The sequence below is a fragment of the Pimephales promelas genome, chromosome 14 (genome assembly GCF_988280905.1).
Source record: "Pimephales promelas chromosome 14, fPimPro1.hap1.1, whole genome shotgun sequence".
In the NCBI taxonomy this organism is placed as follows: Eukaryota; Metazoa; Chordata; class Actinopteri; order Cypriniformes; family Leuciscidae; genus Pimephales; species Pimephales promelas.
In genome coordinates, this window is record NC_142782.1 from 9,659,367 (window position 1) to 9,683,833 (window position 24,467).

General features: G+C 34.7%; 2 protein-coding genes across 2 annotated transcripts; both read right to left on the bottom strand.

The window, feature by feature from the left end:
* Nucleotides 1-517: 517 nt before the first annotated feature.
* On the bottom strand, nucleotides 518-14,392 carry LOC120474853 (eukaryotic translation initiation factor 2 subunit 2). Its single transcript, XM_039665459.2, has 9 exons — nucleotides 14,247-14,392; nucleotides 13,793-13,970; nucleotides 13,512-13,612; nucleotides 12,156-12,288; nucleotides 7,537-7,631; nucleotides 7,282-7,430; nucleotides 6,315-6,371; nucleotides 6,144-6,229; nucleotides 518-877 (listed from the first exon to the last, which is right to left on the bottom strand). Exons 1-9 carry the CDS (start codon nucleotides 14,259-14,261, stop codon nucleotides 702-704), a joined length of 990 nt encoding a protein of 329 aa, XP_039521393.1. The 5' UTR covers nucleotides 14,262-14,392; the 3' UTR covers nucleotides 518-701.
* Nucleotides 14,393-20,709: 6,317 nt separating this feature from the next.
* On the bottom strand, nucleotides 20,710-23,606 carry chmp4bb (charged multivesicular body protein 4Bb). The gene is made up of 5 exons (XM_039665460.2): nucleotides 23,304-23,606; nucleotides 22,468-22,645; nucleotides 22,274-22,388; nucleotides 21,648-21,780; nucleotides 20,710-21,183 (listed from the first exon to the last, which is right to left on the bottom strand). The coding sequence occupies exons 1-5, from the start codon at nucleotides 23,485-23,487 to the stop codon at nucleotides 21,119-21,121; spliced, it is 675 nt and encodes a 224-aa protein (XP_039521394.1). The 5' UTR covers nucleotides 23,488-23,606; the 3' UTR covers nucleotides 20,710-21,118.
* Between the last annotated feature and the right edge of the window lie 861 nt (nucleotides 23,607-24,467).

Below are 24,467 nucleotides of genomic sequence, written 5' to 3' on the forward strand. Positions count from 1 at the left end.
ACATGCCCACACATTTACTGTCTACTAAAGAAAACAGCACAATATGCATTTGTCTGTGTAATTAAATAGGAACAGAGTCCTCTTTTTCTAGAGTTCATAGAAGATTCGAAGTTACCCTTTGCTGAATTCCTGGATCACAAAAAATTAGCTTGGATCTATTCTGAACATTCCTGCATTCTTGTGCAATGACTGTCCCATAAAACATACGTTGAGATTTGCAGAATCAGTTTTCCTTTGATAAAACAAAGTTCAATATAAAAGGCTATGGTTCTCTGCAAAGAAGATGACATATGCCTATTTCTGGTTTCCATCGAATAATATCCTTGTATTTTTCTTTGAAAAAATACTGCTCTGAGGGCAATATTCACTATATATATATATATATATATATATATATATATATATATATATACAGAAATATGCTCTGGGTTATCAGATATGCTGAATACAGGGGGGGAAAAAACCCCATAATATTTCCAGAGGAAGGAGGTTAAGTAAGATGAGCAAATCAGAGGCAGCCTGTTCCCTAAAGCACTCTAGCTTCAGTGTCAGATTTATTAATAAAATTACACTCAAAACCTTCTACAGACCACTCCTGAGGTCCAAGCCTTGGGTCATTCTATTGCGCTTAGAGTAGAGCAGTGAGAACAGTTGTCAGCAGAGCATCAGTCTGAGAAAGAGGCCAGAATAGAGTGCTTGTGTTAGTTGGCTTTGGCTCGAAGCTGGGCTCTTTTTCCAGTGACAGCCTGGAATCCAGTCTTGATGCTGGCTACAGAGCAACGTGAGTGACAGGTTTCACACTGCAAGAAGTAGAGACGCGTGTCCTTCTGTAAAATTGTATCCGGTGAGCGGCAGGTATGACAAGTCACATATTCCTCTGTGAAACAGAGAAAAGAGAAAATATCTTGTCAAAAAAACATTGGGTATTAATTCAGGCATGTGATTGGCTAAGGACAAAAAAGCAGGAAAATATAGACGCTTTCATCAGACGCGTTGCCATGGTGATGAGCTGGCCCAAAGTTAACTTCCGTTCTGTTCGTTTATTAGTGTTTACTGGATAATATGGCATTGACTACAAATGCAGTGAAAGTTAAGGTGATGAGCAGGTTGTTGAGCTGTGGACGTGCAACCTGACCTAGGGAGCAAACGCAATTTTTAAAAATAAAAATGTCAAGGTTTCCTATGAGGGAGACGGCAGTATTAAAATAGCCTAGCTATGTTTATGTAAGTGTTTCCCATACATTTATTAGTGGCAGCCCACCACATTATCAGCGCTGACCGTCACATATTGATTTCCGTGTTTTTACCAGTTTAAGATGGGAAAAGTTGTAATTGACTGCAGAGTTGCGTGCAGCGCATATTCGCACACTCTCTCTCTCTCTCTCTCTCGCTCTCTCTCTCTCTCTCGCAAACACATTGACAGCAGACGAGTGTGTATTGAATGGTTAGTCAGAGGTGGGGACAAGTCACACATGGTCAAGTCCAAGCAAGTCTCAAGTCTTAACCATCAAGTCTCGAGTCAAGTCTCAAGTCGCAGTTCAGATAAATCAAGCAAGTCAAGTCAAGTCAAGGGTTCACCCTAAGCAAGTCAAGTCAAGTCCTGATAAGTTTCAAGTAAAGTCAAGTCACACTACTAAAATAAATAGAGGTAAATTTTTTCGATACATATTTATTTTTGCACAGAAAAGATGAACTTTTATACATATATTATGTATCTTACATTTGCTATATTAATAATATGCATATCTGTGCTACATTAATATCTGAAAATAAAATAAAATTGTGTTGTTTACACAAAACGTTTAGAGTCTAAGATGTATCGATTCTAAGATGTATAATCCAATCTGTCTAATTCAATTTAATTGAAACGGTCTAAAATGTATGAAATCTAAAATGTAATATCTTATATCTTATATAAATTTAAAATATAAAATGTATGAAATGTATGAGAATATAAAATGCAATTTTTTTTTTAATTCAGTAGTTTTTCTTATCATAGCCAACAAATGTCTTCGGAAACTCCTTTTCCTCGATTTACTGAAACCTATATGTAAAACGCATTTGCAGCTGCACAGCCGTGTATATATCTATGCTGCATATACAGACATCCCAACCTACAAGAATTCATTTCAGGGAGGTATATCTCAATGAATGTAATGTTAGGGGGGGGGGGGGGGGTAATATATGTTATATTAACATATTTAAAATATGTTTAAAATAAATATAAAATAAAAATGGTAATATGTTATATTAACATATTTTATATTTAATAAATATTACATATTAAATAATATTATGTATATTATATATTACATTTACATAAATATTAACAAATGATTGTTTTAATTATGGAATTCTCCATAATTAACTCCTAAACTTCAGTAGAGAACAATTCTTTGTAAGGAAGGAGGGGTTTCTTTATTGTACATTTATTTGCATGTAGTATGTAGCATATGGTTTGCGTTGCTTTAAATTGGTCAGTACAGCGCTGACTATTGAGTGTCGCTAGGAAACACGTCCGCGCTGCGCTGACGAATCGGCTGCGCGGCTCGGATCATTGAACCGTGCAGATGACATGTCTGCGCGGCACGAGCAGTGTCACTGTCTCGTCCCACTTTTGGTTTGTTTGGCTTCCCATATCTCTGCCGTGCACACGCCGCACGCTATGTATGTTATACGCGCAGTATCTCGCTCTAGATTCCGGGAGATTTTAACTCATTTGCGGGCATCAGGGAGACGCTATCAATATGCGTGAGACTCCCGGAACTTCCGTTTGGCGCGGTTTGAATTGAGCAGCGTAAAGGCACAGATGCCGATATATTGATGCTGACGTCATAATATATATTTTAATTAACTGTATTGCTGTTTGTTTATTATATGTTCAAGTCATTGTCGAGTCTTCCACTTCAAGTCAAGTCAAGTCTCAAGTAACTTGTTCTCAAGTCAAAGTCAAGTCAAGTCATTTTTGTACTTTAATCAAGCAAGTCACAAGTCCTGAAAATTGTGACTCGAGTCAAGTCATGTGACTCGAGTCCCCCACCTCTGTGGTTAGTATCATAAATAGCGCTGCACAGATCCATCCAACATGCTGTGGAGACCCACCTTAAAAAAAGGTTAACAAACATGTAAGTAGCCTAGCTAATAAGGAGAGCTACAGTATGTTAACCTTATCAAACCCCGCCGTCGCGCTCGCTACAGTTTTTTTAACACTGCGGTAAATCAGACACGTCGGTAGAAAAACCATCTTGTCTCCAATTTTTGTTCAACGGGACTGGTAGTGTCACATTTCAGTTTGGGCAGGTAACATTTATTTTCTTTGACTGGCAAGAAATACCAGCTACTAGGTTATTTACTTGTTATGGATTGTCTCCACAAGTCTGCCGGAAGTTAAGTTTGGGCCAGATTAATGCACATGCGCAGTACCGTTTGTTTATGTTGTCACTGCTGAAAGCGTCTATACGGAGCCACCCCCCCCCCCTCGCTTTTTTTTTTACTCTCGCTTTTTTCCGCAAAGCGAGAGTAAATGTTCAATCAAAGTCAAATATAGTCTTCACTATATAAATTATACATTGATTATTATTAAAGCTACTATTCTATACTATATACTATAACTAAGTTCTCAGTCAAGAGCAGTGAGTGATTTCCTCTGTGTTTTGTTGTTTAATTAAGCATAAATGTTTAAGAGTAAATTATGACAATTACAATTTTCAAAAATTGTAATTGTCATAATTTACTCTCTCAAGTTGTTTTAAACCTGAATAAGTTTCTTTCTTCTGTTTAAGTTATTTGGAAGAATGTGGGTAACCAAACAGTTGATGTACCCCAGTGATTTCCATAGTAAATTTTTCCCTATGGAAGTCAATGGGGACCAGCAACTGTCTGGTCACCCACATTCTTCAAAATATCTTCTTTTTTGTTCAGCACAAGAAATAAATTAATGCAGGTTTGGAACAACATTACAGTGAATAAATAATGACAGAATATTTATTTTGGGGTCAACTATCCATTTCAGAACAAGCAGCTGCATTTTTATTATTAGGGCTACTGTCACTTTAAGACCTGTACGCGACACGTCTAATATACACGGAGCATTTCACAAGCAGATTTCTCTCAATTTTCTCGGTTTGATTTGAGTTTAGACATAACCAAATTTTCTTATGTAAACCTAGTGTGTATTTGAGAGTATTAGCGAAATAATACTCGAAAGATAACTTAGTCCAGCAACCAGGCGCTGTTAGACAAGCTTCAGTGCATGTGCACGTCGGGTGTTCGCGCTCAGAACAGCGCATCAGCAGTGAATGACATCTTTAACCGGCAAGGCTTTAAAGCACATGCAAATTAACTTTTGTGAACTCGCTGAACTGATGTAGCCGTTCCTCTGCGAGTATTTGTCGCGTTGTACACTAATGCTGTTGAGACGGAGGTGTCAGGACTGCAACTGACCGAATGCACGATATAGCTGCTACATATTTCTACAACAGTCAGCAGCTTGCTTGGAGCAATATGGATCATAGCGCAAATTTGAAATATATCGATATATCGCCCAGCCCTGGTGACCTAACTGTGATGTTGTCAATTGACAACGATACCAGCGCGAGAGCGACTGAGATACGAAATTGAGCAGGTGAACAAGCTGAACCAATTAGACATTCTCTGGCTGAACGCAAATACGTCCTTGTTGATACTTTGAAAGGAACTTTCTGTACGCACGTCAGCCAGTTATGGGTTATGTCCTCATATTCTCTCCTTTTCACTCCAGCTGCCGACACCCGCCCCCCTCTTTTTTTTTTTTTTACAGATCTGCATGATTCACGTAGGTCACATTTTCAGGTCGGAAAATCCGGAATTCCGGATTAATCCGGAAAAATCACATCCCTAAATCCTGCATGTGAGGTAAACCGCTAATTTTGATGTAACATGTGGAATAATATTTAAATTGTCAATTGCATTGCGGGTGTTGGTCGGGAATCAATAAGCACTGGCGGACTGCGGTTCCAATAACCAGGAGACTACTTTGCCTCAACTCGGTACCCACTGATGGGCAGCTGCTTACAAGTGGTCCCGTGCTTATTTGTGTTTGCGCTCTATAGTCTGAAGAACGTCAAATGTTTATAATGTTTCAACGTGGTTTAGCATTGAGCAGAGCCAGCGTTTGCAAGCTGCCTGCAACTGTAATGATTGACAGGTTCAGTCCATCTGAACATGGTCAAATTAAATTATGCCATATTTGATGAGAGGTAATGGCACAGTACAGTACATACATGAGTTGAACAATAAAATTAAAATACTGATCAATATAGTGTTACAAGTTCATATATATATCATCTGAACATGGTCAAATTAAATTATGCCATATTTGATGAGAGGTAATGGCACAGTACAGTACATACAGGAGTTGAACAATAAAATTAAAATACTGATCAATATAGTGTTACAAGTTCATATATATATATATATATATATATATATATACACACACCATCTATATATATAGGTGATCAATCTTCCCTGATTTTATATTCCACTAGTAAGAGCAAAGAGTGAAGGTTAAATTAGCAGACCAAAGCTATACATAAAATATTGCAATCCACACAACATAATGGGAGACGCCAGTTCAAAAGTGAACCAATTGTTGGTGCACGTCTTGCTGGCAGATAGTGCACCAATTCACACACATCAAGGCTCAGGGTTCGTACAGATACTGTAAAAAGAAATTCCAGGACTTTCAAGCACTACTTTTTTGGTTTCCAATGACTACAGTTAGAGATCTCACTTATCAAATAATATCTTTATTATCCTACTAATTCTAAAAAAGGTGAACAGCTGTATCAAATATAAAAAAAAAGATACTGTATGAGCAATATCACGCTCATAGCCTTGTGAAAGGGCATATCTATATAAGATGGGCTACAGCATTAATTTTGAGTGAAAAGAATGTATTTGTTTTTCACACAAAAAAACAACAACAACGAAAAAAGTCAGTTAAGGTTTTCCTCCGCCAGCATATAATTTTGCCCTACACTAATAATAAATGATTGTGGTCTAAAACTAGGTGTTTCAGTTTCATTGTCCAGCCCCTGTACATTAGCATGTAGAATTGGTACACCAGCTACATATTCATAGATTCAAAATATGTGACTTACTTATATATCTTCTCAAGACATTCTCTATTTGTTTCTGTTGAAAGCGTCCTTTGATTACAAGCTGGTTATTTCCATCTATGGAGCCACTAGATATAAGACGACATCTCTTTAGTTACAGGAAAAATCACGTTTTCACATCTGACAATTATTGAAAAGCAATTAATAACTCACCTTGTTCCTAACTCAGCCAACAAGAATGCCAAAAGATGTTTGGGCTGTCGATGCAACCTAAATATGAAAAAGTACACATGCTATGGTTTACCAGACAAAATTAGGCCAATATATTAGAATCACTGGTTTGATTAAATTCATATTTTGGTCAATGTCAATAACAGTGTCCATATTAAAGGAAACCCCTTATTAGAAAGATACTGTTTGCACCATGTTGGTTTCATAAACTCACAAATTTACCATTATCCTCACTCTGAATACATGTGTGTACTTCTTCACTTTCAAGAAGATTTTAAATTATTTTTTAATGTAAAACTTTTTTTTTTACACACATCATAAATTATATATAAATAAATTAATAATTAAATTAGACATTTTAGACATTAAACAAAAACATTTTAAATTATATTTAATATATTTTAGTCATTTATTAATAATAATATGAAATATCATATGATTTGTCATTTTACAACCTTGACTTGTTGACAATTTTAAGATATACCTTGAGACAGTAATGAGGGGCATGTTTTTTCTTTTCTTTTTTATTATTTTTTTTTTTTTTGCATTTTAGTGCATTTGCTTTGTTTGGCCGACACATCTTTTTCAAATATTAAATTTTAATTTGACTATTATTTTATTATCATATCAGGACAGTTGTATCACCCTGACAAGTCCCTTTAAATTGAATCTTCAGAAACATGCTTCAAGAAATTAAAAAATATATTCTTGTATTCAAGTCATTGTTAGTATGATTTTTTTTTAATGTATTTTCGAATAAATAAAAAAGTAAAAGGACAAAAATAGTGTAATGTGTGACTAACCCATATATCATCCATTGCAATATTTCCTTGAAAATACATTCAGTCAAAGGTTTTTTTTTAAGACCATAAGCATTCCAAGTTTTCTAAAGAACCCAGATTCAGCAGAAATGCTGAAGTGTTTGAAATGCTGAAGTGTTTTCACTCACAGTTTGCAGATGTCAGTGAAGTTTACAAAAGATGTTTTCTTTGTCCCAACTCGGACCACCTGAGGCGGCTTCATCACAAACTTCCTCTTCTCTCCTGCAACCATATCAGGATTTTTCTCCCTCATGATGTTAAACACCCGGCTCAACAACTGTAAAGACAAAGACAAGTAAATAATGTAACAAATTGAAAGAAAACTATGTCACAAACACTGGGTAGAAGAGAGAAAGTACTCATCTTATGAATCAACTTCATACCTCATCATAAGTGTAATCTCTCTCTGAATCTGCCCATGCTGGGCCTGATTGTGAGCTGAATGTGATGCCTTCTGTGCTTTTATCATCCTCGATGACTGTAATAAAATATATGTGAGGAATTGAGACATTCACATTTTTAATCAGCGCAATTTAAATCTTTGTCATAAGTCTAAAGATTAGAAGATTCATAATTTGAAACAGTACATCATGTAGTGCATTAAACACCTGGAAAAAACATGATTTTCCCCCTGGCATTAATGTCAATGTCACTATTTATACAAGCACAATGTAAAACAACAACAGTGGACCAGTGTGCTGTACATAGCATAATATAGAACTCAATAGAGTATAATATAGAACTCAGTAGAGATCGATTAAACAAACAATAACCAGTCAAAATAGGCACAACATCATTGATTTAAATCTATAGAAAACATATAAGATTTAAAGTTGATTAAAAATTAGGGATACACCGATACAGCACATGTGTCATGTGGATTAAAACTAAATTAAAACATGAAGCGCTATCTGATTTATGTATAGCAAGTGGTTCCCTACATTATTCCAGGACGTTTGCAAGTCAAAAAGTTTCATGAACGCAAACATCTGAAGCGCGTGCCCCAAAAATTTGCGTCTCAGACAGCGCATGAATACTTAATTGAATTCTCTTTCACATCTTGCACTTGTATGGACAAATTCACACAAAATTTGGTAAAAATACCCTTTCTTGGGGAGTATCCTAGTAAACATAGTCAGTTATATCTCAAGTGAATGTAGACAGTAGCCTATTGGACCCATGCATTCGGTCATAAAGGGACATCTAATAAACCTGCTGCTGTTTTAATGTTAATCAAATCAAAGAATGACAATGACAAAGAAATCACTAACTGCTCTTTATAAAGATCCATCTATATTTAAAATATAAAGCAATGAATATATGGTGTTATTTCACATTTGATTACTTTATTCAAATTTCTGTACCTCAAAACTACTGTTAGAGCTACCTGAAAAAAAAACAGCTGTTTATTTCATTTGTAGCCTTTGTTCCATTGTATATTTTTGTGCTATTTGTAATTTGATTATTTTATCTTATTTTATAACTGATCATTTATGTGTCTTTAATTATGTTTTAAATGTAAATTATTTAGGCTAGTAGTAGTTTTGCTGTAGTATCAAAATTGGAATAGAGAATTGTGAGTATCTATTTCACTGCAGTCTAAACATTTGAACCATTGACCCAATCCTCAGCACTGAGCCCTGCTGAAGCAGCTCTAAATATAGTGCTTAAAAAGAGGTGGTTGATTATGATTTCACTTTTCTAACTTTAGTTAGTATGTAATGTTGCTGTTTAAGCATAAACAACATCTTCAAAGTTCAAAGCAAAGGGAGATATTTGCTTTTAAGGAAATAGTTTAAGGAGGACTACAACAAACGGCTGGTAAGAACTACACAAACTTACTCCCGGGTTAGTGACATCACTAACCCTAACATTTACATAAACCTAGCCCCGGGAACACGCAGTTCATGTTGAGAAGAGGAAGACAGTTGTAGTCAAGCACATTTGTGAGTCAGCTCAAACTGTAGCATCCATCTAGCACTCTGTGTGCATCTCACAACAGTTCCTATACAAGTGATCTATAGATTATTCTGACAGAATATGCTAATTGAAGATAGTTATCTCCCCAACAGCAACATAAATTCATCAACTAACCATTTAGAGATGTCCTGTTGCATTCTACATGTTGTCACTTCTTAGTCTCTCCCTCTTTGTCTGACTCCAGTTTAAACATAAAAGGCAGAACAGTTTCTGACATTTTAGCATGTGTCTGTGTGAGGTAATCAGAGCTGCACTGTTGAACACACTCTGTTGCTGCAGATCATTTGTATTTAAAGGGCCAGACACAAAACAGAGTGTTTTTGATAACCCTTAAAAAGTGACAACTTTAACATGTTATATAAAAAATATCTGTGGGATATTTTGATCTAAAACTTCACATACACACTCTGGGGACATCAGAGATCTTGTGAAATGGGCATTATACCACCCCTTTTAAGGCATTTCACCCATTTCAACATTAATCTTTATTGAAAGTGGATCATATATGTAGTCGAAATGTAAAATAATTTTTGAATTTGGTGCCCTCTTGACCGAGAAAATAACCAAGGGGCACATTTGTAAGACAACTCCCACAATGCACCACATTGCACAGCTCCGCAAGCCACACCGACTAATCCGGAACAGCGCAAACAGAGAAATCACTCTTCTGTCTACAGGGCTAACGTTAGCTGTCACCAGAGTTTGAAATTCATTTCACACAAAATTTCTAGTTAGTTGGCTGTGGCAAGCAGGACGATCGAGGGCGAGGGACGCAAGAATAAAATGAGGAGCGACAACGGCAGATCGAGAAAGAAACAGGCCTGATTTTATAATGTGTTTTGTTTCTGTTGTGTGTAACATTACAGTAGTCGTCAATGAGGGGCTGCTGGCTTATACTTTCGTTTTGTATTTGTTTATTTTACTATTAAAATGTTTAAATGTTGGCCGGTTCCCACCTCCTCCTTCCCACAACAACAAACCCCGTTAAAGGAGAACTCCGGCGCAAAATGAACCTTTGGTCTAATAAAACATTTTTATCGCTAAAACAACAATTTTATCTCTAAAACTCACTGATCTGTACTAGGCCTGTAGGGTGAGTGGGTCCCACAACCTTGAATAATAATGAGCTAATGTTTGTAGTCTCTACACTTTTTAATGAAATGTGACTTCCTGCTTATTATGACACAAAATGACGATTTTTACATCATAACAAGCAGGAAGTAAAACACTTAAATCCTTATTTCTCCCATCTCATGAGAAAATAAGGGAATAAACAATGATTAAACTAGATTAAAGACGCATCTCTTTAGTCAAGCATTCACATAATGCTTACCTTCTAGTCCTCTGTTATGCCATACGGAACCGTTTGCCACTGAAACTGCTTAACGCACCAGTGGGGCTCGACAGCCTTTTAGACAAACGGGTCGGCGCGTATGGTTGGGTTGCGGAGAGTTCGGGTTACGGAGAGTTTGTGAGTTATAACGGAAATCATTATGAACATCAGCTATGCTAATTATTTCCCATCTGCCTTTCTGCTGTTATCTCGGGACGCTTGTCCCGAGAAAAATGGCGTTCGTCAGGTCCAGTTTTGTGTCCAGCCTCTCACGGGGATTTCGGATGCCCCAACGCCTGTGATGAGACGACTCAACGCCTGTGATGAGACGACTCAACGCCTGCGATATGTTATGGCGCCATTTGATTCATAAACAATATTTATATTTAATATTTATATTTAAACAATATGAATGTAAGCCAGAGGAGAACTGGCCCCCGACTGAGCCTGGGTTCTCCCAAGGTTTTTTCTCCATCCAATCTGATGGAGTTTGGTTCCTTGCCACTGTCGCCTTGCTTTTGGCTTGCTTTGAGCTTGCTCAGTTGGGGTTATTTAGTGTTTAGCAATGTTGTTGATCTGTGTTGTGCTACTTTCATGTTATCACTGTGAAGCTGCTTTGATACAATCTGTATTGTGAAAAGCGCTATATAAATAAATGTGACTTGACTTGACTTGACCATTCAAAAATATGACTGGGTTTCTAAAGATACAAAGCTTAATGCAAATAGGTGAAGTGTCCCTTTAAACAATAGAATGAAAGTAACTGAAGCTCATACAATACATTTTAGCAGGCTAATTAAGCATGAAAATAACTGAAAGAAATATTTATTTGCTGAAAAAATTAGCCAACTAATATGATTTATATTATTTTGGATTCTCTAGCCAATACATTTAAATATTATAAATGCAGAGAAAATACAGGTATTGGTACTCTATATCGGCAAGTACAAAAATGTAAGTATCGGTATCAGACCAAAGTGATATTGGTGCACCACCATTTAAAATGATACTGTTGAAGCAGTTCTAATAGTAACAGTTTTGGCGCAGCTACTACAAATTCCCGGTCACCTCTAAAATTTAATTTTGTCCTTTGAACCTTTTGTCCTTGGTTTGAGGATCTCAGAGACCTCCCCGAGCAACATTCTGACAAGAGATCAGTAAGATAAGATGTTGCCACTGTTTGTACTGTTTGTAGCAGTCCGACAACCAGTGTAATGGAATTAGTGAAGGTTTTATATACATGTTTCTTGACACCAGTCAGGAGCCTAGCAGCTGCATTTTGTACCACTTGTAGTCTAGAAAGACTAATTCCTATAAAGAGTGAGTAACACTGTATTTCAAACTTAAAAAACTTAAACCTGACATTATAATTCTAAGTAACACAAACTGAATTATTTTCTGAATAACTGGATCTGAATTTTTGCAGACATATGGAAGAAAACATATGTAGAATAGAAGTTGTCTCTAGCAAAAAAAGGTAAACCATAAATCAGCTGAGATTTTGTAAAAAATCTGTTAGTCAGTTGAGGCTTATGTGAATTTAGCAGTAATATTTCCTTGTAGATTGCAGTACATGCTTACTGAAAGCTTGATTATAAATTTTTCTGTTACTCCTGACTTTTATATTCACATTTTCTAAATAATATTATTAAGCAGCACAACAAAACTAAATGAAGTGTATGTTCATACCATCGTCTTGTTCCACAGTGTCTCTCTCCTCAACAAATTCCACTTTTTTTGGTTTCTTTTTTTTAGCTGGAAGCATCAAGTCCAAATCATCTTCCTCCATTAATTCCTGCTGGTCTCCTTCAATTCTCAGCTCCTGCTCACCAATAAAATGAAGAGTCAACAGCCATTAGAAGAACTATCAGATACAAGAAAATATGCTTAATGGGCATCACATTAGTGATGGGAAGTCCAACTCTATTTCCACAAACTGACTCTTTCAGACAGTTTGTTTTAATAAACCAGTTCAAAAGACAAAGACAATGCACACAATAAGGCTTTTCACACTGCTAAACCCTTTATCATCACTCTAACCCCTGGTTTTAATGCATGCTAAAAAAGCATTTCACACATTTTAGAAGCAGTGTTAGTACCGTGTTTTCCTCGGGATTACAGGGCTTTTGCTGTCTCAACCCCGTATTGCGGTGCCAAACGTATAGTTTGAAATGAGGCAAGTTCTGGAATGCTACGGCTAGATGCTTTGCAACAGACAGCCAATCAAATGCCTCATAATCATGTTTTATAGTCACAGAAACACTGTGTGTTGCTAAACATTAGGCTATATTTCAGTGTTTGAGCGGAACATTTTTGAACTTATGACAATTGGAGTCAAGAAAAGATTCATTCTTACCTTTACAGCAAAAAAAAAAAAAAAACTCCATTTAGTATACCCGATAGTATCGGCGGCAATATATAATATGAGGATTCGCAATGCAAGGCATTTCCAATTCATGACACTCACTGACACCGCAAATTTGAGAAATGATAACACAGGATTCAATTTACCCAGGGTTTAGAATGACACGAGGTTAACCATTTCAGGTGTGAAAAGCCCATTGCCAAAGTGCATTGTATCAAATGATTAATTGTTAGATTAATTGTACTGTGCTGGTACACAGTAGTTAAAGACAGTTAATATTAGGGGGTTCCATTTTTAAAATAATAATATTATTTGCAGCACACTCTAAGTGATTTAAAGTCGATAATAAAACAGAAGTTGCGATCGTCTTTTCTTCCCCATTGCATATCTAAGTGAAATGGATACTCAAGGAAAAATGTTAATGGTTTAGATTAAAGATTATTATTTAAAAAAAATACATATATTATTTTAAAAAATGATCACGTGAATGGACAAATCATTTAAGTGTTAGTACATAGTACTAAAAGACACCTAAAAGAGGGTCCCATTTAATTATCCAGCTAAGTAGGCTACTGGTCACAGAAAACTCATTTTCTGGTGAAAAACATTTCATGTGTATTGCACATTGAGTGAATCACTAAACAATTCCCAGACAATTTCCTTATAAATAAACTGCTAACCTTTATGCCTTCTTCAATGTCATTTTCAAACACCTTCTTTGGTTTCTTTTTCTTCTTTTTCTGATTAAAGAAGTTCAGATCATCTAAATCATCCGAAGTCTCTGTAAAGATAGTTGGAGAAAAGGGTCAACATATCAAATTAATTACAAACTCCTACACACAACTTTTCAAAGTTCTGGTTTAAATACATTTGTTCCGAAACATGACTAAATCCAATGCCACGGTAAGAGGTAAGAGAAAAACAAAACACTGCATGGTTTATGGGAAAAATGTCCTCTCACCCTTTTTCTTGATGTCATCATCTTCAGGGTCCATTTCTCGCTCCTCTCCTGCTTCAGGCTCAACTTCTCTCAGTTCAACCTGTTGGGCTTCCTCTCCAAGCCCATCTCCATCTTCGTCGAGCATGAAGGGCTTCTTCTTCTTCTTTTTCTTCTTTGATGTAGTGGGGTCGAATAAAATCTGGACACATAAAGGACCAGAATCATTTGCTAATAATACTCACCCGTTTTTTCTAATCAAGCAATGTTGAGTGTTCTTTATTAGTTTTTGCATTTTATTCAACTAGAAATCAATAGACTACGTAAAAATGCGATAAAAAAACAGCACATGCAGCCTAGAGCACGTTATAGGCAACACTGTAACTGCTCTCAAATCTATTCCAAAGTCACAGCACGATTGAACATTTCCACTAAACGGTGAATATTTACAAAATATAAAAATAGACCACCACAATACCTCGTCTTCTGACATGATTGAATTAAATATCAATGCTTTACGTCCTGGTAAATATACTTCACACTACTCTCTAACTACTCTCATCCACTGTCTTGCATCAGCACAATCGGAGAGCTAAGCGCGCAAGCGTTCTTCCGACGACAAATGATTACATCATCTCCACGTCTACGTCTACGTCTACGACAACACCATGCGACTTTCCATGGCTGCGCCGCGCCCGAAACAGGAAAAGAAGCTTACTTCACGACAGAGGGACATTTCAATTCTAGGACGAATTTACTTAACTAAGATGGAATGTTTATCGAGATGTATTTACCCTGCCTACTCCAATGCCATTCCAAACAAATTAATTAAATCTATCAACCAAATCAACCTAAACTTCGTTTGGAGAAATAGACCACATTATATAAAGAAAAGCAATATGGTTAAAGACACAAAGGATGGAGCCTCATGGAGGACTAAAAGTTATTGATTTTGACTGCCTTAATGGAACCTTAAAAATAAATTGGTTAAAATCTTGGATCAAACACAACAACTGTTTTTAGTATTGTATTCCAAATAGCCTAGTTTATTCAAGGAAATAGGAGGATTAGAATTTCTTCTTAGAGTGGACTTTAATGTTGACAAATTACCTATGCTTGTCAGAGTTTCACAGACAAATACTTTTGTATTGGAAAATGTTGTACGTTCATAACTTCTCACCCCACACATATGTACTCTGGAAAAACAGATATGTTCTGTACAGATCTCTGTTGTACATTTAGACTACATTTATTTTTTTGTTGTATTAAGTGCTGCCCCGTTTGGCTATATTTTCTTTGTATTCTATTTGCAGCCATGTTTGTTTGTAAATCTTGAAATTGCAATAAAAAAAAAGAGTAATTACTTCACGAGAATCACGAACGCAAAAAAAAAAAAAAAAAAAAAAGTATGTCAGTATGAATGTTTGTAATATTAATGTAATCTGGACGTAGCCTATACTTACCTACATTCGACATGGCATGTTGTATTTTCTTTTAAATCATAAATGGGCTTCATTAATTTGGATTTATTGTTATTATTATGCTAGTCACATTACAAATATTAAACATGATAATAGTCCAACATATAATATCAAAATATTGAACAATAGCTGATAGAGTAGGCTACAACAAATGGCAAAAGAAAATATAAATAATAATAAGTAAAAAGAAAGAAAAAATATATTACAAACAGAAAAGGCAACAGGAATGAGATCATCATATAAATACCATAAAAGATTGATATAGAGACCTAGTGTGTTTTTCTTTGCTATTTTTCAACCCAAGTAGTAGCCTAACTCAATGTTATTTTTCATATCTATCTGAAATAACAAAAAAATTGTTTTCCTTTAGCCCATTGTTTATGTATATGGAATTTCCCCATAATAAAACAAAGATTAAAAATTAAGACAACACTTCTATCTTTGTCTATTAAAATAAAAATGCATCTCTTTCAGAAACGTAAACTTTAATGGCTAAGCATTCAAAGGAAACATTCCAAATCTATCCAAAACATTTTATATCTATAAATGCAATTAAAAAATAAGTGGGCAACACTTTCTTTCTCTGTCACACAGAAATCACATTTAACATCTACATCAGAGCAAAACCTACGAAAAAGAGTTTTAACTTTACTGCAATATTTTTTTGGCAGCAGCCATGCACATATCCAGTTAATGTTCTCAGGTTTAGAATGCCAGTATGTTTTAGAATATATTGGGCAGTTTTCTGTTTGTAACTTCCTTATAAATTAATTATTCCATCTTATATAATAGTAACTCCTTTAATTGAAGCATCAGATCTGAGACCCACAGCCTCCTAATTCACTTCCTTTCAACAGATATTTTAAACCGGATGATATAGCACCAAATATTATACAATATTCTTTATTCTTTAATATTATTGAATAAATTCTACGCATACCCTATTTTCATTAAATAACTTTTTGAAAAATATAGTGCCATTATCAACCATTATGATTTTTGAGTTTTATGTTTAAACATTATTTATCTGTTATTCCAAATTATACATTTGTTTGGAGAAAAAATATGTTAAGATTAGCATCCACGAGAGTTGCAAGTGCCTGTGAAAATGAATTAATCTATACTGTAACTGGAATCTTACTGATTTCAAAGTTGCATTGCAACAGAAAAGCAAGCCCACCCATCTTTTTAAAAAATTAGATTAGGAATTAAACACCAACTTTTATTTTTGTATTGAAAGAAATGGTTGATCCATCTAATCTTTAAAATTGCATTTGAAGTGCTGAAATCAAGTACATTTAAACCTATATAACCAACCAAATTAGTTAAGGTATTTTTTAATGTAATATTTCTCCAAATGAAATTGAAAAGATTTTAATTGACTTCTTTAATTATGTTATTCGGGACTTAGTGAAATAACAGGACAGAGCAGATGAGATAAACATTCAGGTTTTGATTAAATAATTATTTTCTTCTCAATGACAAGTCTCCCTTTAACCATTTGAACAGATTGAATATTAAGCTGACCTTCCTTTTCATCTTTACATATTTTGATTCCTAAATACACTCACCTAAAGGATTATTAGGAACACCTATTCAATTTCTCACGAATGCAATTATCTAGTCAACCAGTCACATGGCAGTTGCTACAATGCATTTAGGGCTGTGGTCCTGGTCAAGACAATCTCCTGAACTGAATCCAAACTGAATGTCAGAATGGGAAAGAAAGGTGATTTAAGCTATTTTGAGCGTGGCATGGTTGTTGGTGCTAGACGGGCTGGTAGCTGTATGTAACAACATTATTTACAGGGATGCCATTAATATCTAGAAGTTCACTATTTTTAATAACTCACATTTGTTTACATTTATTTTTAACTATGAAACCGGTAAAAAATGTTATTCAAAAAATCAATCACACGTTTTTTCTAATGAATCTCTAATAAATATTAGTGTATCATAATTTACTAATTGACAGCATTTTATTTATCTTTCTAAAATCCTGATTCTGTGAAAATTATATTTATATTGTAATATTTGTAAACGAGTCATTGTCTGAGTTACAAGTAAAAACAAAAAAGGAGATTGGGCATCCCTTGCCTTATGCCTCTTTTTCTAAAAGAGATATGGGGATAGTACCATGTGCAAGTTTTATGCTATTACACCCATTATATAATATATAAATGGCCCTTTTAAAGAAATTACCAAAGCCAAAAAAATCCCAATTCTCAAACATAAATTTGTGGTCAACGGTGTCAAATGCTTTATGAAAATCTACAAAAAATATAAAACTTTCACTATCAATATATACTCATAATCAGTTAAATCTAGGACTAAGCGAAAATTATTACTTACTGTATTGTCTGCCCTACATGATCCTGATTGGCATGTGACCTACCAGTGTCAGTTTTGTAGTGTTCAGTTTTCAGTTTTTTTTTCAGATACTTTCAAACACCAAACAGAAATAGAAAGAAACAAATTTCTCATATCATAAAATATAAGCATAAAAAAAACAAACAAATATGGACATATACACACAAACACACACACACACACACACACACACACACACACACACACACACACACACACACACACACACACACACACACACACACACACACACACACACACACACACACACACACACACACACACACACAAACATATCCATACATATGCATTACAATTATTCCATTTAAATAAAATAAATGAATAAATAAATAAATAAAAATACAATAAAAATAGCTAGCCACAGAATATAAATAGTAAATTCCTCTTACACAGCCAATAAATATAAGCGAATAAAAAAATTAATCACTATAGTATCAGGGAAGCTTACCAAATATATTTTTATAGCACTCTATAAGTCTATTACACTTCTTATTATCTATCAGGGTAAGAGAATTGAAAAGTAATTTCAGTTCTACTAAAAATAAAGGGAATGAGGGTTGAGACCCTAAGAATTTCTGCTTATGAATAAAAAATGTCCCCAATAAAATGAGAAAGTTCACCACATGAATTAGAGATTGATCCTTACTATTATCATAATAACATATTACATCCTTGAGAGAAAAGTTATAAATCATCATGGGAGGATTGAATATGAAATAATTTAAATCAGACCAAAACTTCTTTGTAGAATCACAATGAAAGAAAAGATGAGTAAAAGTTTCATCAGCACATCCACAAAAAGAACAGGAGCTATCAACATCCACATATTTGGATATAATTGAATTTACAGGATAAATTTTATGTAAGATTTTAAAATGCACTTCTTTTACCTTGTTGGAAATGCTAAATTCATTAGGTAAAAGCCATGTTTTTTTTTCCATCCAACTGTGAATTCCAGAAAAATTTTCCTCTTGGAACGACTTTGTTTTTACTTTGCAATATTCGACGAATATATTTATTGTTACATTTTTTATCAAGTAATTGAATGCCGTTCAAAGACAATGTAGGTTGAGGATATGGGGTATTTACTTTATTAAAAAGAACATGACAAATCCTCTACCGTGGCATCATGGGATAATAAAATGTCCATCGTCTGCACACTAGAATCTCGCCGGAAGTAGGTCGTCCGTGACCCGCGTACTTAATTTTTTATTGAACAATATGTCATGTAAAAACAACATTGCAACAAAAATATATCTTTACAATATTACTAGGATAAGGTGCAAAAGTGCATAACAGAAAATAAAGTAAAAGAAAAAAAGGGCGCTAGGGTTTTACTTTTCAATTCATATTCTTCTATTGTAGCAAAGTCTTTTTGTATTTTCACTTTTCATCATTTTTTAGAACATTTGTATAGGAACGAAACACATTGTGAAATTAGGTTTTACTTTCTTGCCTAATCTTTCACAAATAGAGTGCCGAAGTTAAGACGTCACTGTAGACCAAAACGCGGAAGTGAGAGCATCTTAGCACTACGGTTCCCTCGCTCTAAAGCCTATGGGATTTTTGAATGGGTTTTTGCTAAATCGCTTGAAATAAGGTCTGTGGTGAACAAAGCCTCTAAATATTTCCATGTTTTGATATATGACATAGAACACACAGTTATAACCTGCTTGTATTTTTTTTTAAACTTTATTGTGTATGATTGTGTTTTTTAAAATCTTTATATAGGCTTCAAAATGTATAAATTTTGGATTAACTTGCATTGAAAATGCATTGCTTTTCGACCGATGGAACCCATGCGCTGCTAGCTTCCGAGTTGTCCATAGACATTGTCCTACAAAATGACATCATATTGTCACATGACCCTCTGTTTTCCGCCTATGGTATAGTTTTTTTTTTATTATTGAACTTTTTCTTATTACATTAAACAATAAAGAAATCTGACAAAGAAAAAAAAAACATATGACATTCTCAAAATGTACAATTTAAATCTTATTGTATTAGGCTACAATTTCAAACCAAGAATCACACCTCCCCCACATCATCCAAAAAGACATCCTTTACACTGTTCACATGACAAGGATGCTATTTCAGGTGTTGCCAAAGATGTGTTTCATTTTAGATTTATAATAATTATTATTATTTTTTATTATTAGTTTGGTTTGTAGCTTCTTCCAAACATGTATGGCAAACACCATGAATCGAACATGTCATGTGGTTTATTTAAAATTAATCCATCTAAACCCCTTACCTACATTAAAGTAAAATAAAGAACATGAAAAGGGACTTAGTAAGGAATAACAAAAAAGACGAGAGGAATAAACAATATACACCACACTCTTCCCAGTAAATTTGATCCGTCAGCTGAGGGATTTTGCAGTTAGTCATTCAAAGACATGCCATTGTTTGCCATTAAATAAGGCACATAACATATCACACATCATTGTATGCTTTTGAGTACAAGAACCAAGACAGAAGTGACTTTTTTATACATAATTTTAACAAGAACTACGGTAGATGCCACAGAAAGACTAACACCACCAAAGAAAAGGAATCCAAAAGTTTAATGATCTCTCAAATAAACACCCTCTGATTTTTTTCAAATATACACAAACACCAAATATGCCTCAACCTGAATAGATACAGCATTTTTCAAAAAAGTATATGCTCCCTTCGGAGGAAAAAAAATGTAGTATTGTTTATTTTGTATGTTTTGAATAATTACAGTCATCTACTGCCAGGAGGAAACCCTCAGGATATCAATGAATCAGACCAGAAAATATCTCAGGGGGAAAAGTCTGTTATTAAATAGGTAATTCTCTGCAACTATTCGGACACAGTACCAAACAATACATGATGGGCAGTCATTATATATATATATATATATATATATATATATATATATATATATATATATATAATAAGCTAATGTCAGTTAATCCAGGGTTTTTTGTTTGTTACCAAACCATTATGGTATTGCCAACAAGATGTAAAAATGTTTATGTTGTTGGAAGTGCTGAATAACATTAATAACAGAACACATTAAGATCAAAGTTTGAAGCAAACAACAGCACTGAACATATTTAATATATCAGACGAGATGAGAGAAAGTGAATATGAAACTTGTGTGTTGGCAAACATGCTAATTTCATGACAAATCAAAACAACCAGTTTCTGAAGTCAAATAAAAAACCAAAAATTAGAAACATTAATGCATTACCTTACAATGGCCAAATATTTAAGGGTCACGTCACATATTATGTCATCAGATTGTATTGTCTTATTTAATTTAAAAACCTGCTTCATATCCATTTTTGTTTGTAACTCTTGTTTTTCTAGACTTATTATAGCCATACTGCTAGAGCCATGGTAACTCAGAAGATTTGTTTTGTAGTGTTAACCCTCTGAAGGTACATGGGTTTGCCTACACACGCCGACAAGGACAAGCAATGAAAGTCTGTCAGACTGGGTAAATTCACATGGCCCATGCCTTGAGTTCTTCCATGTCATCCTCATCCTCCTCTTCTCTCTTTTTGTGGGCTGGAGAAACACAGACAGATGGTTATTGAGGGTTTCCACGGGGGAACCTCTCTGCATGTTAGTACTAAAGACTATTAAAGTGGTATTCTACCAACTTACCAAAGTCCAACTTCATATGTAAAGTTTTGATTTACTTTTGATTTAAAAGTATTTTTTAGTTTGTGAGATACAAAACAAATAATTACTAATCTACAATAGTCAGTCAATAGATTTTTCGGCACAATAAGGTTCATTAGTTAAGAGTCTAAGTTAACATGAACTAAGAATGAACAATACTTCTTTAGCATTTATTTAGTAAAGGTTGTATTTGGTAACATTAGTTAATGCACTGTGAACTAACATGAACAATGAACAGTTGTATTTTTTACATTAACAACATTAACAAAAATTAATACATTTTTAATAGACCTAAATCACATGAATTTTGGTACTATGTTGATATGTATGAACAGCATGAAACGAACCGATAGCTGTTTTTTTGGGTAATGGATTTGAAGGCACACTGGGCAAGGGGACATCCTCTGTGCCACTAATTTCCAGCAGATTCTTGTCTAGTTCCTCCTGTTCCAACTCCTCCAATTCAGCCAAGAGCTCATCCTAGAAAAAGATAGAATCTTATTGTTCATTCAACATCTGTAAAAACAGCATTTGAAGAGAATGTTGGAGCAAAAAGCAATGAGGGATACATCTATGTAAAATGTATTAACAACCATTTCAATAAATGTATTAACAACCATAATCAGAGGGTTAGGTAGAACGGTTAACACATGCACCGTGCAACAAAAACGTCCAGTAGTGAAAATACTTCTATTGCTATTTTTTCTATGTTGAACTGAAAAATTACCAAAAGTTAATTTCTAATTTCCTAGGTATCTGCTTCATTTTCCTTTTGCTTTATTGTTAGCAGCACATAACTCTACAAGTTTGTGTTAATTGTGATGATCATGTTCTCCAGCATTCTAGTGCTTCAATGTAAGCAAAAGGATCTGAGTCACATGACCAATGTCACTTAAAATAATGCAGTCACAATGTTTTTTATTCCTAAAACTTTATGTTGGGGAGACACTAGAGAGCACATAAAAAAACTCACCTCATCAAAGTCTTCTCCAAAACCTACAGGTCGTGAAATGGCATCAGAAATCTCCTGTGCCAACTCCTGCTGGTCTGTGATGTCTTGCATGAGGTCATCCACTTTGTCAAGATCCCTGAAAACATTCAATAACATCAGTATGTGCTGCATTCTGTACTAAGGAATAAACAGGACATCCACAACAGGTATCTTACATATTTTCATGGGCTGTCTTCATAGCTTTGGCAGCAAAACCCATGTTTTTAAGCACTTCTGTGTTTGTATTGGCATTCTCCAATGCTTCTCGCTGGAATTCAATAGTGGAGAGAGTTCCATCTATCTGAGCTAGTTGCTTTTCATATCGCTTCTTTCTTTTCAGGGCCTGTAAAGCAGCTTGAGAAAGAAAAAGGCAGACATGCACACCATAACTTAATGGTAAAAAATATATAAATACAAATTATATATAGGGTTAATTCAGGCTAATTGGGGCATTTTCCCATTCATCATTCATCTACATTTACATGCCATGAACAAAATAAATAAAATCAACTAGATTCTCACATATGTAATTAACTTTTTCCCAGGTTATCAATAAAGTTAACATTCAACCATACCCAAACAAAAAATTCCCAGCATGTTGGGATGTTTACAATACACTCGATGTAGTTAACCATGTTCCCTGTTAATGGCTGTTCTTTCACAACATATCACATGACACTAATCAGACGTAACGAAGCGATATGAAATCCGATTCTTAAGTCAAAACTCTTTTAATCAGTTTCGTGACAGCAGGGACTTTAATGTTCCTATCTACGTTTTTCCATATATATGTATATGTTCTTCTACCCGACATAGGTCGATATAAATCGACTTCATAGTTTCGATTATCACTCAGTTTAGGTCAAATGACGCAAGGGTGTAACTTTGCTACCCAACCATACTGAAATCGAAGACAGGTAACGTTAACGTTAGGGCGAAAGAAGAGGGTAGCTTTCTTTTTAAAGTTATTTAACACACATGTAAAAACAGGAGGATTCGTTTTAATACATACCTCGTTTGTTTTTCGTGCCGTTTTTCTTTGCTGTTAATAGCTCCGCATCAATTTTTTGCTCTAAATACTCTTGTTTCTTGGTTAACATCTCTTCTGTCTCACGGAGTTTCTGGATTGCTTCTTGTGGATTTGGGCCTTTCCCGCCTTTCCCCCCACCGCCAAACAATTTGCCGAAAACGGACATATTATTTTATATTATCCGAAACTAAGAAATCCCTCTGAGTCTGTTTGTTTCTATACGTCAATCGCTGTTCCGTGTTCAGTTGTTGATTGTCTGTCTTACTTCCGCCTTCAGGCCCTAATGTCGTCATGAGACTCGTCATGGTCAGGCCACCTATCAACGCTGCAGCTGCTGTGCTGCTATAGCGGCTGTCAACTTGAACGAGTAGGGGGAGGCTGCAGACCTGGAGCCGGCAGTTTTACGCCCCTGACAGTTTACCGCGGTCAAGCCAGCCGCAGGTTGAAAATACACGGTCAAGCCAGCCAGTCTCAAGCCAGCCGCTAAAAAAATAAGGGTGTACGCCTATTACTATGAATACGGTAATTTCAGTAACGGCAGAGAGAATGCGCTTTCATGGCGCTTCAGTTGCCCAGCTCAATCAATCTATCTATCTATCTATCTATCTATCTATCTATCTATCTATCTATCTATCTATCTATCTATCTATCTATCTATCTATCTATCTATCTATCTATCTATCTATCTATCTATCTATCTATCTATCTATCTATCTATCTATCTATCTATCATTTCTTTCTTTCTTTCTTTCTTTCTTTCTTTCTTTCTTTCTTTCTTTCTTTCTTTCTTTCTTTCTTTCTTTCTTTCTTTCTATTTTTCTTTCTTTCTTTCTATTTTTCTTTCTTTCTTTCTATTTTTCTTTCTTTCATTCTTTCTTTCTAGTTTTCTTTCTTTCTTTCTTTCTTTCTTTCTTTCTTTCTATTTTTCTTTCTTTCATTCTTTCTTTCTATTTTTCTTTCTTTCTTTTTTCTTTCTTTCTTTCTTTCTTTCTTTCTTTCTTTCTTTCTTTCTTTCTTTCTTTCTTTCTTTCTTTCTTTCTTTCATTCTTTCTATCTTTCTATTTTTCTTTCTTTCTTTTTTCTATTTTCTTTCTTTCTATCTTTCTTTCTATCTTTCTATTTTTCTTTCTTTCTATCTTTCTATTT